Source organism: Triticum urartu, chromosome 5, assembly GCF_003073215.2.
Source record: "Triticum urartu cultivar G1812 chromosome 5, Tu2.1, whole genome shotgun sequence".
NCBI classification, from domain to species: Eukaryota; Viridiplantae; Streptophyta; class Magnoliopsida; order Poales; family Poaceae; genus Triticum; species Triticum urartu.
Window position 1 is genome coordinate 172457311 of NC_053026.1, and position 16690 is coordinate 172474000.

Below are 16690 nucleotides of genomic sequence, written 5' to 3' on the forward strand. Positions count from 1 at the left end.
CCTTCTATCACAGATCCGAAGGCAAGATATTCGTTGCTGAGAATGGATCCGTTCTAGAGAAGGAGTTTTCTCTCGAAAGAAGTGAGTGGGAGGAAAGTGGAACTTGATAAGGTAATTGTACCTTCTCCCTTATTGGAAAGTAGTTCATCACAGAAATCTGTTCCTGTGACTACTACACCAATTAGTGAGGAAGCTAATGATGATGATCATGTAACTTCAGATCAAGTTACTACCGAACCTCATAGGTAAACCAGAGTGAGATCCGCACCAGAGTGGTACGGTAATCCTGTTCTGGAGGTCATGTTACTTGACCATGACGATCCTACGAACTATGAGGAAGCGATGATGAGCCCAGATTCCGCGAAATGGCTTGAGGCCATGAAATCTGAGATGAGATCCATATATGAGAACAAAGTATGGACTTTGATTGACTTGCCCAATGATCGGCGAGCCATTGAGATTAAATGGATCTTCAAGAGGAAGACAGACGCTGATAGTAGTATTACTATCTACAAAGCTAGAATTGTCGCAAAAGGGTTTTCGACAAGTTCAAGGTGTTGACTACGATGAGAGTTTCTCACTCGTATCTATGCTTAAGTCTGTCCGAATCATGTTAGCAATTGCCGCATTTTATGAAATCTGGCAAATGGATAAACAAAACTGCATTCCTTAATGGATTTATTAAAGAAGAGTTGTATATGATGCAACCAGAAGGTTTTGTCAATCCTAAAGGTGCTAACAAAATATGCAAGCTCCAGCGATCCATCTATGGACTGGTGCAAGCATCTCAGAGTTGGAATATACGCTTTGATAAATTGATCAAAACATATAGTTTTATACAGACTTGCGGTGAAGCCTGTATTTACAAGAAAGTGAGTGGGAGCACTACAAAATTTCTGATAAGTATATGTGAATGACATATTGTTGATCGAAGATAATGTAGAATTATTCTACAAAGCATAAAGGAGTGTTTGAAAGGATTTTTTCAAAGAAAGACCTCGGTGAAGCTGCTTACATATTGAGCATCAAGATCTATAGAGATAGATCAAGACGCTTGATAAGTTTTTCAATGAGTACATACCTTGACAAGATTTTGAAGTAGTTTAAAATGGAACAGTCAAAGAAGGAGTTCTTGCCTGTGTTACAAAGGTGTGAAATTGAGTAAGACTCAAAACCCGACCACGGCAGAAGATAAAAAGAGAATGAAAGTCATTCCCTATGCCTCAGCCATAGTTTCTATAAAGTATGCCATGTTGTGTACCAGATCTATAGTATACCCTACACTGTTTTTTTGGCAAGGGAGTACAATAGTGATCTAGGAGTAGATCACTGGACATTGGTCAAAATTATCCTTAATGGAATAAGGATATGTTTCTCGATTATGGAGGTGATAAAAGGTTCGTCGTAAAGGGTTACGTCGATGCAAGTTTTGACACTGATCCAGATGACTCAAAATCTCAATCTAGATACATATTGAAAGTGGGAGCAATTAGCTAGAATAACTCCGTGCAGAGCATTGTTGACATAGAAATTTGCAAAATACTTACGGATCTGAATGTGGCAGACCCGTTGACTAAACTTCTCTCACAAGCAAAACATGATCACACCTTAGTACTCTTTGGGTGTTAATCACATAGCGATGTGAACTAGATTATTGACTCTAGTAAACCCTTTGGGTGTTGGTCACATGACGATGTGAACTATGGGTGTTAATCACATGGTGATGTGAAACTATTAGTGTTAAATCACATGGCGATGTAAACTAGATTATTGACTCTAGTGCAAGTGGGAGACTGAAGGAAATATGCCCTAGAGGCAATAATAAAGTTATTATTTATTTCCTTATATCATGATAAATGTTTATTATTCATGCTAGAATTGTATTAACCGGAAACATGATACATGTGTGAATACATAGACAAACAGAGTGTCACTAGTATGCCTCTACTTGACTGGCTCGTTGATCAAAGATGGTTATGTTTCCTAGCCATAGACAAAGAGTTGTCATTTGATTAACGGGATCACATCATTAGGAGAATCACATCATTAGGAGAATGATGTGATTGACTTGACACATTCCGTTAGCATAACACTTGATCGTTTAGTTTATTGCTATTGCTTTCTTCATGACTTATACATGTTCCTATGACTATGAGATTATGCAACTCCCGTTTACCGGAGGAACACTTTGTGTGCTACCAAACGTCACAACGTAACTGGGTGATTATAAAGGTGCTCTACAGGTGTCTCCAAAGGTACTTGTTGGGTTGGCGTATTTCAAGATTAGGATTTGTCACTCCGATTGTCGGAGAGGTATCTCTGGGCCCTCTCGGTAATGCACATCACTTAAAGCCTTGCAAGCATTGCAACTAATGAGTTAGTTGCGGGATGATGTATTACGGAACGAGTATAGAGACTTGCCGGTAACGAGATTGAACTAGGTATTGAGATACCGACGATCGAATCTCGGGCAAGCAACATACCGATGACAAAGGGAACAACGTATGTTGTTATGCGGTTTGACCGATAAAGATCTTCGTAGAATATGTGGGAGCCAATATGAGCATCCAGGTTCCGCTATTGGTTATTGACCGGAGACGTGTCTCGGTCATGTCTACATTGTTCTCGAACCCGTAGGGTCCGCATGCTTAAGGTTTCGATGACAGTTATATAATGAGTTTATGAGTTTTGATGTACCGAAGGAGTTCGGAGTCACGTATGAGATCGGGGACATGACGAGGAGTCTCGAAATGGTCGAGACGTAAAGATCGATATATTGGACGACTATATTCGGACATCGGAAAGGTTCCGAGTGATTCGGGTATTTTTCGGAGTACCGGAGAGTTACGGGAATTCGCCGGGGAGTACATGGGCCTTATTGGGCCATACGGGAATAGAGGAGAGAGGCCAAAAGGAAGGAGGCGCGCGCCCCCCCTCTGGTCCGAATTGGACAAGGGGTGCAGCCCCCTTTTCCTTGTTCCTCTCCCCCTCTTTCCTTCTCTCCTACTCCAACAAGGGAAGGAGGAGTCCTACTCCCGGTGGGAGTAGGACTCCCCCCTTGGCGCACCCTCCTCCTAGGCCGGCCGCCTCCCCCCTTGCTCCTTTATATACGGGGGCAGGGGGCACCCTAGAGACACAGCAATTGATCATTGATCTCTTAGCCGTGTGCGGTGCCCCCCTCCACCATAATCCTCGATAATATTGTAGCGGTGCTTAGGCGAAGCCCTGCGACGGTAGAACATCAAGATCGTCACCACGCCGTCGTGCTGACGGAACTCTTCCCCGACATTCTGCTAGATCGAAGTCCGGGGATCGTCATCGAGCTGAACGTGTGCTAGAACTCGGAGGTGTCGTAGTTTCGGTGCTTGATCGGTCGGGCAGTGAAGACGTACGACTACATCAACCGCGTTGTGCTAACGCTTCCGTTGCCGGTCTACGAGGGTACGTAGACAACACTCTCCCCTCTCATTGCTATGCATCACCATGATCTTGCGTGTGCGTAGGAATTTTTTTTAAAATTACTACGTTCCCCAACACGCACTGCCAACGCACTAACGGTTTGGATATTTGATCCGAGGGGCCTCTGGCCTGATAGCACTAACCATCACGTGGGCATTGTATGGGCGTTCTGCGTCGTATGCATCAGCCGAAACTTATTAGACGTCAGTGACTGAGCGGCGCGTGCCGGGTTGAACTGGTAAGCTCCTGCCTTTTTAAGGAGGTAGCTAGGTCTGCTCACCGGCCGCCCACGCAACGTGCATGAGTTCTCGGGGCGATGGCCCAAGACCCCTGGGGGCACAGGTTTAGTCCGGCGTGCTTGACCTCTCTATTAAGCCTAGGTCGGGTTGCGGCGTATTGTTTGGCCGAGGCCGGGCATGACCCAGGAAAGTGTGCCCGGCCAGAGTTAATCGAGCATGGTGGGTAAGTTGGTGCACCCCTGCAGGGAAGAAAACACCTATCGATAGCCTGTCCTACGGTAACGGACACTTGGAGTTGTATCCCGATCGATACAACTAGAACTGGATACTTGTGATGAGAAATGGATAGTATGGCTCTGGGATTACTTTCTCGCAGGGAGTCGAGAAAGGATCTCTGGCCGAGGTTGATAACACTACTACTACTTTATATTATGTTGATCTGTACTCTTCTAAATGCTGCAAGATGCTTGAAGATGCTAGTCTTCAATAGGCTAGGCTTTCCCCTTCTCTTCTGGCATTTTGTAGTTTAGTCCATAGATACAGCTTATTTCCTTTGATACAGATGCATACTTAGTTTAGATCTGATGTAAGTCTTGCGAGTATTTTGGATGAGTACTCACGGTTGCTTTGCTACCTCTTTTTCCCCCATACCCGATTGTTGCGACCAGATGACGGATCCCAGGAGCTAGACGACACCACTGATGATTACTACTACCCTGAGGGTGCCTACTACTACGTGACGGGCACTAACGACCTGGAGTAGTTAAAAGGCTCCAAGGCAGGAGGCCTTGCCTTTTCGATCGTTGTTGCTTTTGTGCTAGCCTTCTTAAGGCAAGCTTGTTTAACTTATGTCTGTACTCAGATATTGTTTCTTCCGCTGACCCTTGTGTTTTCGAGCTTATGTATTCGAGCCCTCGAGGCCCCTGGCTTGTAATATAAAGCTTGTATTATTTTAATTTGTGTCTAGAGTTATGTTGTGATATCTTCCCGTGAGTCCTTAATCTTGATCGTACACATTTGCGTGTATGATTAGTGTACGATTGAATCGAGGGCGTCACAGATCGGGTCTTCCCGGGAGAAGGAATATCCTTCGTTGACCGTGAGAGCTTGTGATGGGCTAAGTTGGGACACCCCTGCAGAGTATAAACTTTCGAGAGCCGTGCCCGCAGTTATGTGGCAGATGAAAATTTGTTAATGTCCGATTGTAGAGAATTTGACACTTGACTTAATGAAAACGCATCAACCGCGTGTGTAGTCGTGATGGTCTCTTTTCGGCGAAGTCCAGGAAGAGAACACGGTCTTGTGTTATGCTTGAACGTAACTAGTTTCAGGATCACTTCTTGATCTCTTCTAGCTTCTCGATCGTTGCGTTGCTTCTCTTCTCGCTCTTATTTGCGTAAGTTGGCCACCATATATGCTTAGTGTTTGCTGCAGCTCCACCTCACTACCCTTTCCTACCCATAAGCTTAAATAGTCTTGATCTCACGGGTGTGAGATTGCTGAGTCCTCGTGACTCACAGATACTTGCAAACAGTTGCAGTGTCGATGATATCAGTGCACGTGACGCAATCAAACTCAAGTAGGAGCTTGATGAAGATCTTGATCGATGTTTTTTTGTCTCTTTCGGTTGATCAGTAGTGGAGCCCAATTGGGATGATCGGGGATCTAGCATTTGGGGTTGTCTTCTTTTATTTTGGTTCCGTAGTCGGACCTTGATTGTACTCTGAATGATGTATGTTTAACTTGTTATTTGTGTGAAGTGACGATTGTAAGCCAACTCTTTATTTCTTTCTTATTCAGTACATGAGATTGTGTGATGATTACCCCATTTGCGACTAAACCACCATGCGGTTATGTCTCTAAGTCGTGTCTCGACACGTGGGAGTTATAGCCACATTGTGGGTGTTTCACCAACGTTGATGATGTTGTATCAGACGTGGGCAACAAGGGAGGAGGTGGAGTGGTGTTCAGGGACCATCAAGGAGCCTTCAGAGGTGCACTGTGTCAACACTTCCCTGCGATCACCAACCCATAACTTTCTGAGATTCTAGCTTCCAAACGTCCGGTCCAGGTTGCATCGGAACTGAGGATTCAGAAGCTCCATCTCACGTATGGTTTGGTCGTAGTGCGCATGTGCCTAGATGCTAGTACAAGGCATAGTTGAGTGTGATGGGAACTAGGACGAACATGGAGGGAAGGATGTGTGCAACAACATCAAAGCACGCAGACAATAGAGTAGAGTGATGAGCTTGGACTGGGGAAGTGTAGACGCTAATAACATAAAGGCGCCTTATGAATCCTCTCAAGGTATATGTTAAACACGATCAATTAACTACTATTCGAACCCCCTCCCCATATGAGAGCATGTTATTCAAGTCATTAACTGGTATGTACAGTTAATTTATCTTTTATTTAGACAATACAGTTAATTTATCTAACAAGCCGAATTATCAGTTGTCAGGCCGAATCTCTGGCTAGGCTAATTAACTGCTAGGCATTTTCCAACCCAAAATCTGGCCCCTTTGTACCTGCTTTTCAATGTGCAGGTTTATGGCCTTCCAGATCTGCTGCAACATCATCAAAGCATCAAGGCAACAATTTCCCTTGTTGCTATGTAGTATAGGATTGCATATTTAGACACTTAGTACATTACATGCTCCTATATAGCCTAGGACATACATATATGACCCTAGTTAACCTTCCATAAATGGGTTACCGATAAATTCAGTTAAATGGCCAACTCACCGATTAATCTCTACTCAACACACAACCGATAGGGTACCAATTACTGATATTCTGAACATTGTCTAAGTGTCATCACAAATAAAGAAAAACAAATTATTACCTTGGATATTTGAAGTTTTATATAATTTTAAAGTTTCAACTTGCACCATTTAGTTTCTAGTTTAGACTAGGTCCTTAGTAACAGGAGGTAAACATGACTGAACAAGATTTAAATCTCTACATAACATCATCAGGGTCGAAGTTTGATACAGGGTACAGATATGATATTGCCTCCCAATCACATGGATAATAAATCTCTGATAATGATAGTCTTGTTTTTAGCTCGATATTAAGCCATCCCACCACTAGTAGCTGTCCTGATAATCTGAAACAAGGCTGCAAAGAACCAATTGTGCAGGGAGTCAGATTTCCTACTGTTTATTTAGATCATTAGCTTCTCATCTTACTAAAAAAAGGCACGATGCTGAAAGGGTAAATCAGGTGCAGTTTCCATTTCCCTTGGTATATATGCTCAAAAGTTATATAAAAATCAGATAATCAGAAAGCACCCCAAAATACATAGTGAAATATGTTGAGGATACTATCACTGCTTTTTCCTACACGGCATGGGTTGCAATGAGATCCTGAGACAGAATCTCTAAAACCTGGGATAGAAGAAGGTGTAACTTTAGGAGTTCTTAGGAGGTGTTTGGTTCCAGACTGGTAACGTCAACATAAACGCAATGGGTTTACACCGTTACTGTAAACGGTATGAGCAAAAATTAAAATCTGTTTGGTTATCAGATCAGATGTAAAGGTAAGAGGGAAAGCTGGGAAGAAAACTGGAACCCGTTGGCCATGGCGCAGGGAAGAAAACATGAACCCATCGGCCATGGCGCAGGGGAAAAGCACGGATGGGAAAAAGGAGAACTAAGGCCACCGTCCACCCACTGCTGCTGGCATGTCTCCGCCGCTGCATGCTCAAGTGGGGAAGATCGAGACATTGGAAACCAGGGCCGGCGGCAACTCGGTGGAGGTTTGGGTGGGAACTGGAGGAAGAGATCTGCGACTTGGAGATCAGGGGCCTCCGCCATTAGCGCCGCAACTCGCGGAGGACTTGTGGGCAGTTAGAATTTCTATGTTGGGGACGGGGGCTCAGTTCGCTCGCCGTAACGTAATTCGTTTCCGCGCGCGCGCGCGGGGGGGGGGGGGGGGGGGGGGGGGGGGGGGGGGGGGGTGTATTGGGCTAAAACTGAGCTGGGATCTGTTTACAGAGAAAGAAAACCAAACACAAGTAATGGTACAAGGTAGCATCGTAATCAGATACCAGACAAAAAACTGCGAACCAAACACCTCCTTAGTGTCAAGGGCAAAGTAAGAGCAAAATCAATGCTTGAATGATAAACCAAAATACATGTTATTTCACCTCTGCCTGGGGTGCACAGAATCAAACAGCAGTAAGTTTCTCATGACAGCGGGACTGCTGTCATATCGAGATTTAACATTCCAGGTTTGGTGAGGCCAATCGAATCAAGTACTCAAGGGGCTTGACCTCCTCCTCCTCCTCCTGAGTCTAAGTGTAACAGTCGCAGTGGATCCTTCAGTGATTGCTCATCAGAGCAGATGCGGTGGCGAAACTTGATTTCGAGTTGGGCTCGTAATTTTGTTGAGGATAAGAAATGAACAAAGAAGTTGGGTTCGTTGTTTCGTTGAGGATAAAAAATGAACAAAAGGAGTTGGGCTCGTTATTTTGTTGAGGATAAAAGTTGAACGAAGGAGGGTAATGATATCCTTACTCTGAAACATTACAGGGTCTTCAAGCTGAAGTCGGAGCTTCATAGCCTCAACCAAGCTAGACCATAACCAAATTAGAGCCTAGTTACAACCAACCCTTAATCAGATAAGCGAATTAGGCCACTAATGGGGACCCATTTAAAAGCCTTAGGAAGACTAATTGGTCCTCCCTTATGAAGACACCAACCATAGGTAGGTGGAGAACTCACTTGGAAAGCTTCATGATGTCTTGAGCGAATACAGATTGTCCATTATAGAGCCACAGTCATGCTTTGCCAGCCTAGAGATGGAAACAACTGATCCCAGGTAGGTCCAACAGGATAGGCATTCCCCTTCTTGAATCATTTGAAGTTTCACTGCAGACTTTTCTCTGAATTCATTTGCATTTCACATTTCAGGACGTCCCTCTGCATCCCGAACTCCAAAATGAGCAAGTCAGAGACTAACTCTATAAAGGACAGCCTGGGATGAATGGTGTACTTTTGCAGCTCTAAAAACAAATGAGAAGGGAACTTCAAGAAATCAGGGGAAGTTGTGGACTGAGTGGAGATGACAAGAGGGCTGCACGAGTTAAGTAAGTGGTAGCAGAGGTTACTGAGTGCCGCAAAGCATCGTGGAATAAGTGGACAAGCAAGCAGTTTCTACCAGCTTGAACTGCTCATAGCTGAGAGCGGATATCTTCTCTGGAGGATTTGCTAATAAAGTACACTACAGCTTAGCTACAGCAACTGTGTCACTCACTGGAGGTTGACAAGTGACAACCCCGACCTAAATTGGCAGTGGGGCAGAGAACACTGGGCTAGTGTGCTGACTGGTCCCTTTTGCCACTATAGAGATGTTTCGAGCAATGGTATGTCTACCAGAACCAATCGCAGGGTTAATCTGGATGGAGGAAGAAAAGGTTCACTGAATAGGGTGTAACTCTTTTAAAGAGCCAGCATGTCATCCATGCTCAACTGTCAGAACTCACAAAAGTTAACTCATTGTTTACAGTAGCTATAGAGACATAGAATATGGTAGATTTGTGCACAAAGAAAAGATGCAGCATAAGGATACCTAAAAGGATCAAACAGAAGGGAGATTAGAAAAGGTTACGTAGGAAGCTCACATGATCCTATGACCACAAAGATGAAGAATCCAAGCACGATAGGTCCAACAGGATAGTCATTCCCCTTCTTCACAGTAGTTTCAGGCACTGAGCCCCTCTTTGTGATGTTCTTCTGAAACTTCGCACTCTTCCTGTCAGCAAGACGCCTTGAAGTAGTCTGCAGAGGAAATGAAACCAATTTAGTATACAGAACATAACAAAATGCCATGGACAGAGATAGCACAAACGCATTTAAATCCCTCAGATAAGATATCTATTTTATTCTTCGAAAACACAATATAGACAAACAAAATATTTGGTTACCAAAAATATATATTCTCATGCAGTTAGCATTAATCAGTTATGACAAGGATCGCACCTAAATCATGTGAAAATTAAATCTTCCTCACGCCCATGATAAATATTAATGATGGTATCAATTACTTAATCAGTATTTTGGAATTGTTCTGCCGATAATGATGATTCGTAAATCATAACACATCATAGAATTTACTGGTTCTCTCTAACTTAACTATTCAATTTTCACATTAACGGTTGAAAACTATTATTACCACAAATTAGCATCATTGGCTTGGCCAGCCTGACCAACTAACTCCACTTTTGTTGATAGCCTTTTATGCTTGCTTCTTTCAAAAAACGTAATGGGTTCATTCACAAGTAAAAAGCAAAACAAGCATCAGAAGGGGGGGGAAAGCTACTTATTGTGGATTTTTGCTAAACTCGTAACGTAACTAGAATAGTTAAGTCTCTTTTGGACAAGCAGAACAAGCATATAGAATTGGTTTACTGGCTTGCTTGAAGAGCTTTAATTGCACCCCTAGTTACGCAGAAGTGCAAGCACAGAAGCGGATGACCGGACCTTACCAACATACTCAAAAATATATTCTATACTGGGGTCTGTGCTCCAACCGACCTTAAAATGCTCATAAACAGCTCTTCCCCTAAATCAAACGGTGGTAGCTCAACAGCAAGTAGAGCCCTAACAGAGGTAGTAGATGGTAGTTACCAAAGCAGGGCATCAATTAGCAAGATCAATTTATTGCAGATTCGCAACTGCAGCACAGCATGAGACATTCAGAAAGCAACGAGCTGTAGACTCAAGGCAAAAGCATCAGGAGCCACAAGTACCCAGGCATGTCCAAGAACAAGAGTTAACAAACACGATGTTTATTTAGCATTTAAAAGGTTGATGAACCATTATCCTTCAGACTGGCAAAGATTCATATTCAACAGGTTGCATAGGCATTGGTATTAACAAAAAATTCTTATTAAACAACCCAAAAAATAACCCCAGCTCCTATTTCACTTCCTAACAGTAAGCAACAAAGCCAACAATAAAATAATTCAATCCTTACAATGAGCATCTTACGTAAAATACATGTTATAATCGTAGTACTGAAATGCTGAAGCTAAAAATTCATAATGCTTATTTCTTGAGCTTAATGGTCAATATAACAGGACTCGATACTGGACTAGTTTTTCAATAGACTACATACATAAGCGGGAGTTCTGAGAAAGCACTTGCAGAAGACTGGCTCTGATGAGAAAGCAATATACTCGGTAAAAAGATGGTCAATACTACTGCCTCCGTTCCTAAATATTCCCTCTCTAAACTAATATAAGAGCATCTAGATCACTATTTTAGTGCTCTAAACGCTCTTATATTAGTTTACGGAGGGAGTATAAGTCTTCCTAGAAATTTCAATATGAACTACATACGGATGTATATAGACGTATTTTAGAGTGTAGATTCACCTATTTTGCTCCATATGTAGTCCATATTGGAATCTCTAAAAGGACTTATATTTAGGTACTGAGGGAGTATATGTTAGATCGCCATTTATTTTTCAGTCTTTGTACGGTTCAAAATTCAAAATCATCAGCATCGTTGGGTCTAAAGGAGAGAAAAAGGAGATTGTGGGTGAAAAAAAAATCTTAAGAGTTACTCCTCCGTCCGAAAATACTTGTCATCAAAATGGATAAAAAGGGATGTATCTAGAACTAAAATACGTCTAGATACATCCCCTTTTATTCATTTTGATTGATGACAAGTATTTTCGGACGGAGGGAGTATTTCAGTGGGCATTTAGTTAGAACGCACATGTTCTCTTCACCATTACACCCAATGGACTAGGCAACATTCATGCCAACGTATCAATGTCCAGCTTTGCAAGAAAACAGATTGTACACGTGCTAGTGCACTAATCAGGGCTAAAATCTGTGCGTTAAAAATAGCAAACCACCTACAGATCCACCATAATTTTAGGATTATTGATCCATATCTGCGTCGAAAACTAACCTGAAGTATGAAAATCTATGATCTTTATCCAAGGTAAATATGCCCTAACCGAAACTCGCAGATCATCACAGCACAGAGCCACGCGGATCGATCACCGAAAACCGCAGCCAAAAATTCCCAAATCAACGCCCTACTGATGCCCCGTCCCGGAAGCCAGATCTCGGTAGGTTCGATCGAAACACCCCTACCCCGCATCGCCTAGTATCAATCGAAATCGATTGCTTATGCATGCATATCAAGTACCACAAGGGGAATATGAGAACCCGGCGCAAATCCTCAAGACGCGAGCAGAATGAGGAGATCGCACAGACCGCTGCGCGGACAAGACATAAATCTTTGATGCCCTTACCATCCTTGCTTGGCGGGGCAGGGGAGCTCGCCTGAGACGATGTAGGCAGCCGCGGGGTCGCAGCAGATGCCGGAGGAGAAGTGGGAGATGCCGGATGCGGGATCAGGGGCGAAAGACAGGGGGTTTGTAAAAAGATCCTCTCACGACCCGAAGATTTCCTTTCTGGGCCTGCTGGAGTGACCCTGCCGGCCCAATTTACCTGCTGACGGCTTCAGTTTCTGTTTCCGGTTATACCGTCTCTCTAACCATCCAATTGCTCTGCTTTCCTCACTTTTTTCGTTCAAAATTCTTGTTGGGATGCTACTCTTCTTTTTATATAGTATACATCTGTTCATATAAAGAAGAGGTAATAGCACTCCAGATCCATGAACTTGCAGGGAATGTGATGATTTAGTCCAAAAGTTGCAAAAGTGAACTAAGGCCTTCCAAAACTTGCACCCCTATGTGATGTTTTGGTCCAAAGCGAATGACAGCGCGACAAGTGGCAGTTCAAAGCTTGGACCGGTCAGCACTGGCATTTTTGCACAAAGGCCTATGTTGTTCTGTCGAATGAATCCGCACTACCCACACCTGAATTAAATTCATTTGACTCCTGTTGAGATCTGCAGGTTATTAAGCAACAATAAGAAATGTAGGAGAATACTATTGTGAGCAATGACATGTCTAAATAACCATGGTGAGCAGAATACAAGAATTTTCAAAAGATGAAAACAAGTGGCAAAGGAAGTCCACATTAAAATAGACCATACTCGACAATAGGAGGCGGCACAAAGAAAGGCCCGCATCTTTTCCTCCTCTCTCTCTCGCTTCGCTCTCTCTGCACGCGACGCGCCGACGAGGCGAACAATCGGCGTTGGCGGACTGCTCGCTGGAGTGATGCATGCATGGAAAAATCACCGAGGCCGTTGAAACTGCAGCGCAGTTCCCCCGCCGCCCCGCAGTGCAACGAGCTCCGATCCGTCAAAAAGGATGCCTTTTTCTTCTATTCATCACACAACAAGATCACATCGCGGACGAGCTTCTTCCCAAATTCCGTCACCAGCCATGCATGTTTTGCACGTGAGCTCTTGCTTTCCATCTAACGTCGCACACGCAACTAATAAGGGAACCGCTCATCGCCATTGCTCACTCCGCGTTGGCGTGGCCATGCATGCTCCGGCGATGACACGAAGCCCCACAACCGGCCTGTTGTGTCATGCGTGCATATCGCGCATCCGGCGTGGGAGCTGAGCATGCACGGGCGGCGCTCCAATGTCCCCTCCTCCCTGGAGGCGAGGTCCAGGAGCGGCCGTAGCCCCGCCGACCAACTCCTCCTCATGTTGGCGCCGGTGAGGACCAAGGAGAAGGACCAGGTGTGTCCACCGGCGCTGAAGGAGCTGGACCTGACGATGGTGGAGCAAGATTTGTTAGCGACATACGCTACCGAGATGGTTCCGCTGGCTGTAGCCGGCGATGTCAGTCAAACTGGTGCATGCCACGGATGAGCTTCGTCCTTTGCGTCCTCGATCTGCGGCTCTGACGCCATGGCCGGGACATCCAGCTTCTCGATCGCTAGATGCATGAGAGGATGTGTGACGCCCCCGATTCAATCATACACTAGTCATACATGCAAACATGTACGATCAAGATCAGGAACTCACGGGAAGATATGACAACACAACTCTAAAAACAAATAAGTCATACAAGCATCATATTACAAGCCAGGGGCCTCGAGGGCTCGAATACAAGTGCTCGATCATAAACAAGTCAGCGGAAGCAACAATATCTGAGTGCAGACATTAAGTTGAACAAGTTTGCCTTAAGAAGGCTAGCACAAAAGTAGCAACGATCGAAAAGGCGAGGCCTCCTGCCTGGGACCTCCTAACTACTCCTCGAAGCCGAACTCCACGTAGAATCATCCTCGGGATCCTATGGCTCCTGGACTCCATCATATGATTGCAATAACCGAGAAAAGGAGGAAAAGAAGTAGCAAAGCAACCGTGAGTACTCATCCAAAGTGCTCACAAGCAAGGATCTACACTACATATGCATTGGTATCAATGAAAGGGGTAGTATATGTGGACTAGACTGCAGAATGCCAGAATAAGAGGGGGACAGCTAGTCCTATTGAAGACTACGCTTCTGGCAACCTCCATCTGGAAGCATGTAGAAGAGAGTAGCAAGAGCAGCATCAAGGAACATCGCATAGCATAATCCTACCTGACGATCCTCTCCTCGTCGCCCTGTGAGAGAGCAATCACCGGGTTGTATCTGGCACTTGAAAGGGTGTGTTTAATTAAGTATCTGGTTCTAGGTGTCATAATGTCGGAATACAACTCTGGCTCGTCCTTTTACCAAGGGACACGGCTATTCGAATAGATAAACTTTCCTGTAGGGGTGCACCACATTACCCAACACGCTCGATCCCTCTGGCCGGACACACTTTCCTAGGTCATGCCCGGCCTCGGAAGATCAACACGTTGCAGCCCCACCTAGACTCAACAGAGAGGTCAGCATGCTGGTCTAAATCCTAAGCACGTAGGGGTCTGGGCCCATCGCCCATTGCACTCATGCATGTTGCGAGGGCGGCCGGAAGCAGACCTAGCCTGTTTAATACAAGCGTAGGCTTACGGTCCAATCCGCCGCGCGCCGCTCAACCACTGACGTCAAAAAGAGCTTTGGCTGATACCACGACGTTGAGTGCCCATAACTGTTCCCGCGTAGTTGGTTAGTGCGTATAGGCCAGTGGCTAGACTCAGATCAAGTATCCAGATCTCGTTAAGCGTGTTATTAGAAGTATCCGCGGACGCCGACCAGGGACGAGGCCCACCTGTCTCCTAGGTGGTCGCAACCTGCCCTGTCGCTCCGCCACAAAGTAACCATCAGGGGGTTGCCGGGAACCCAGGCCCACCACTACCTGGGTGGAACCACTTGCCCTTTTAGCCATCATCTCCGAATCATCAGCATAAGTATGTAATAGTATAGTATATACCCGTGATCACCTCCCGGGTGATCACGACCCAGTAATATAGCATGGCAGACAGACAAGAGTGTAGGGCCACTGATGATAAACGAGCATCCTATACTAAGCATTTAGGATTGCAGGTAAAGGTAACAACAGAAGTAACAAGGACAGGCTATGCAACAAAATACGTCCATCCGAAAGTAGTAACAACTACACCACTCTAATGCAAACAGTAGAGGGAAAGAGTAGGCAATGTCGGGATGAACATGGGGGCTTGCCTGGAAGCTCTGTTGTACAGGAAGAAGGGTCGTCCGTGACGTAGTCGATCAGGGGGTATCGGCGGCGGTCTCGAGGTCTACCGGAAAGAAGTAACGAAGGGGGAACACAAATAAATAATATAGCAATCAAAGAAACACAAAAGCATAACATAGCAATACGCGGTGCTAGGGGTGACCTAACAAGTAGTAGGCGATACCGGCGAAGGGGGGAAATATCCGGGAAAGTATTCCCGGTGTTTGACGTTTTCGGAAAAACGATCCGGAGGGGGATTATTGCATGTTCGCTGTGCTAGGGATGTGTGGCGGACGAACATACTGCATTTCCAGATTCGTCACGTTTTTGTTGGGGATCGTAGCAGAAATTCAAAATTTTCTACGCATCACCAAGATCAATCTATGGAGTAATCTAGCAACGAGGGGAAGGAGAGTGCATCTACATACCCTTGTAGATCGCTAAGCGGAAGCGTTCAAGTGAACGGGGTTGATGGAGTCGTACTCGTCGTGATCCAAATCACCGACGATCCTAGTGCCGAACGAACGGCACCTCCGCGTTCAACACACGTGCAGCCCGGTGACGTCTCCTACGCCTTGATCCAGCAAGGGGAGAAGGAGAGGTTGGGAAAGACTCCATCCAGCAACAGCACGATGGCGTGGTGGTGGTGGAGGAGCGCGGGACTCCAGCGGGGCTTCGCCAAGCACTACGAGAGACGAGGAGGGAGAGGGGTAGGGCTGCGCCAACAGGGGAGGAACTTCATGTGTTGGGCTGCCCCTTTGCCTCCACTATATATAGGGGAAGAGGGAGGGCTGCGCCCCCACCTAGGGTTTCCTCCCTAGGGGTGGCGGCAGCCCTAGATCCCATCTAGGGTGGCGGCCACAAGGGGGAGAGGGGGAGGCGCACCTGAGGTGGGCCTTAGGGCCCATCTGCCCTAGGGTTTGCCCCCTTCCCCTCTTGGAGGCTCCTTGGGCCTTGGTGGGAGGCGCCCCAGCCCACCTAGGGGCTGGTCCCTTCCCACTGTTGGCCCATGTAGGCCTCCGGGGCTGGTGGCCCCACCTGGTGGACCCCCGGACCCCTCCGGTGGTCCCGGTACACTACCGGTGATGCCCGGAACACTTCCGGTGGCCAAAACCATACTTCCTATATATTAATCTTTACCTCCGGACCATTCCGGAACTCCTCGTGACGTCCGGGATCTCATTCGGGACTCCGAACAACATTCGGTAACCACGTACATACTTTCCCTATAACCCTAGCGTCATCGAACCTTAAGTGTGTAGACCCTACGGGTTCGGGAGTCATGCAGACATGGCCGAGACAACTCTCCGGTCAATAACCAACAGCGGGATCTGGATACCCATGTTGGCTCCCACATGCTCCACGATGATCTTATCGGATGAACCACGATGTCAAGGATTTAATCAATCCCGTATACAATTCCCTTTGTCCAGCGGTATTGTACTTGCCTGAGATTCGATCGTCGGTATCCGATACCTTGTTC

The 16690-nt window shown here is 45.6% G+C and overlaps 1 protein-coding gene across 1 annotated transcript; it reads right to left on the reverse strand.

Annotated features, from left to right (window-relative positions):
- Positions 1-6637: 6637 nt before the first annotated feature.
- Positions 6638-12151, reverse strand: LOC125508295 (probable stress-associated endoplasmic reticulum protein). The gene is made up of 3 exons (XM_048672952.1): positions 11973-12151; positions 9325-9481; positions 6638-6818 (listed from the first exon to the last, which is right to left on the reverse strand). Exons 1-3 carry the CDS (start codon positions 11973-11975, stop codon positions 6772-6774), a joined length of 207 nt encoding a protein of 68 aa, XP_048528909.1. The 5' UTR covers positions 11976-12151; the 3' UTR covers positions 6638-6771.
- Between the last annotated feature and the right edge of the window lie 4539 nt (positions 12152-16690).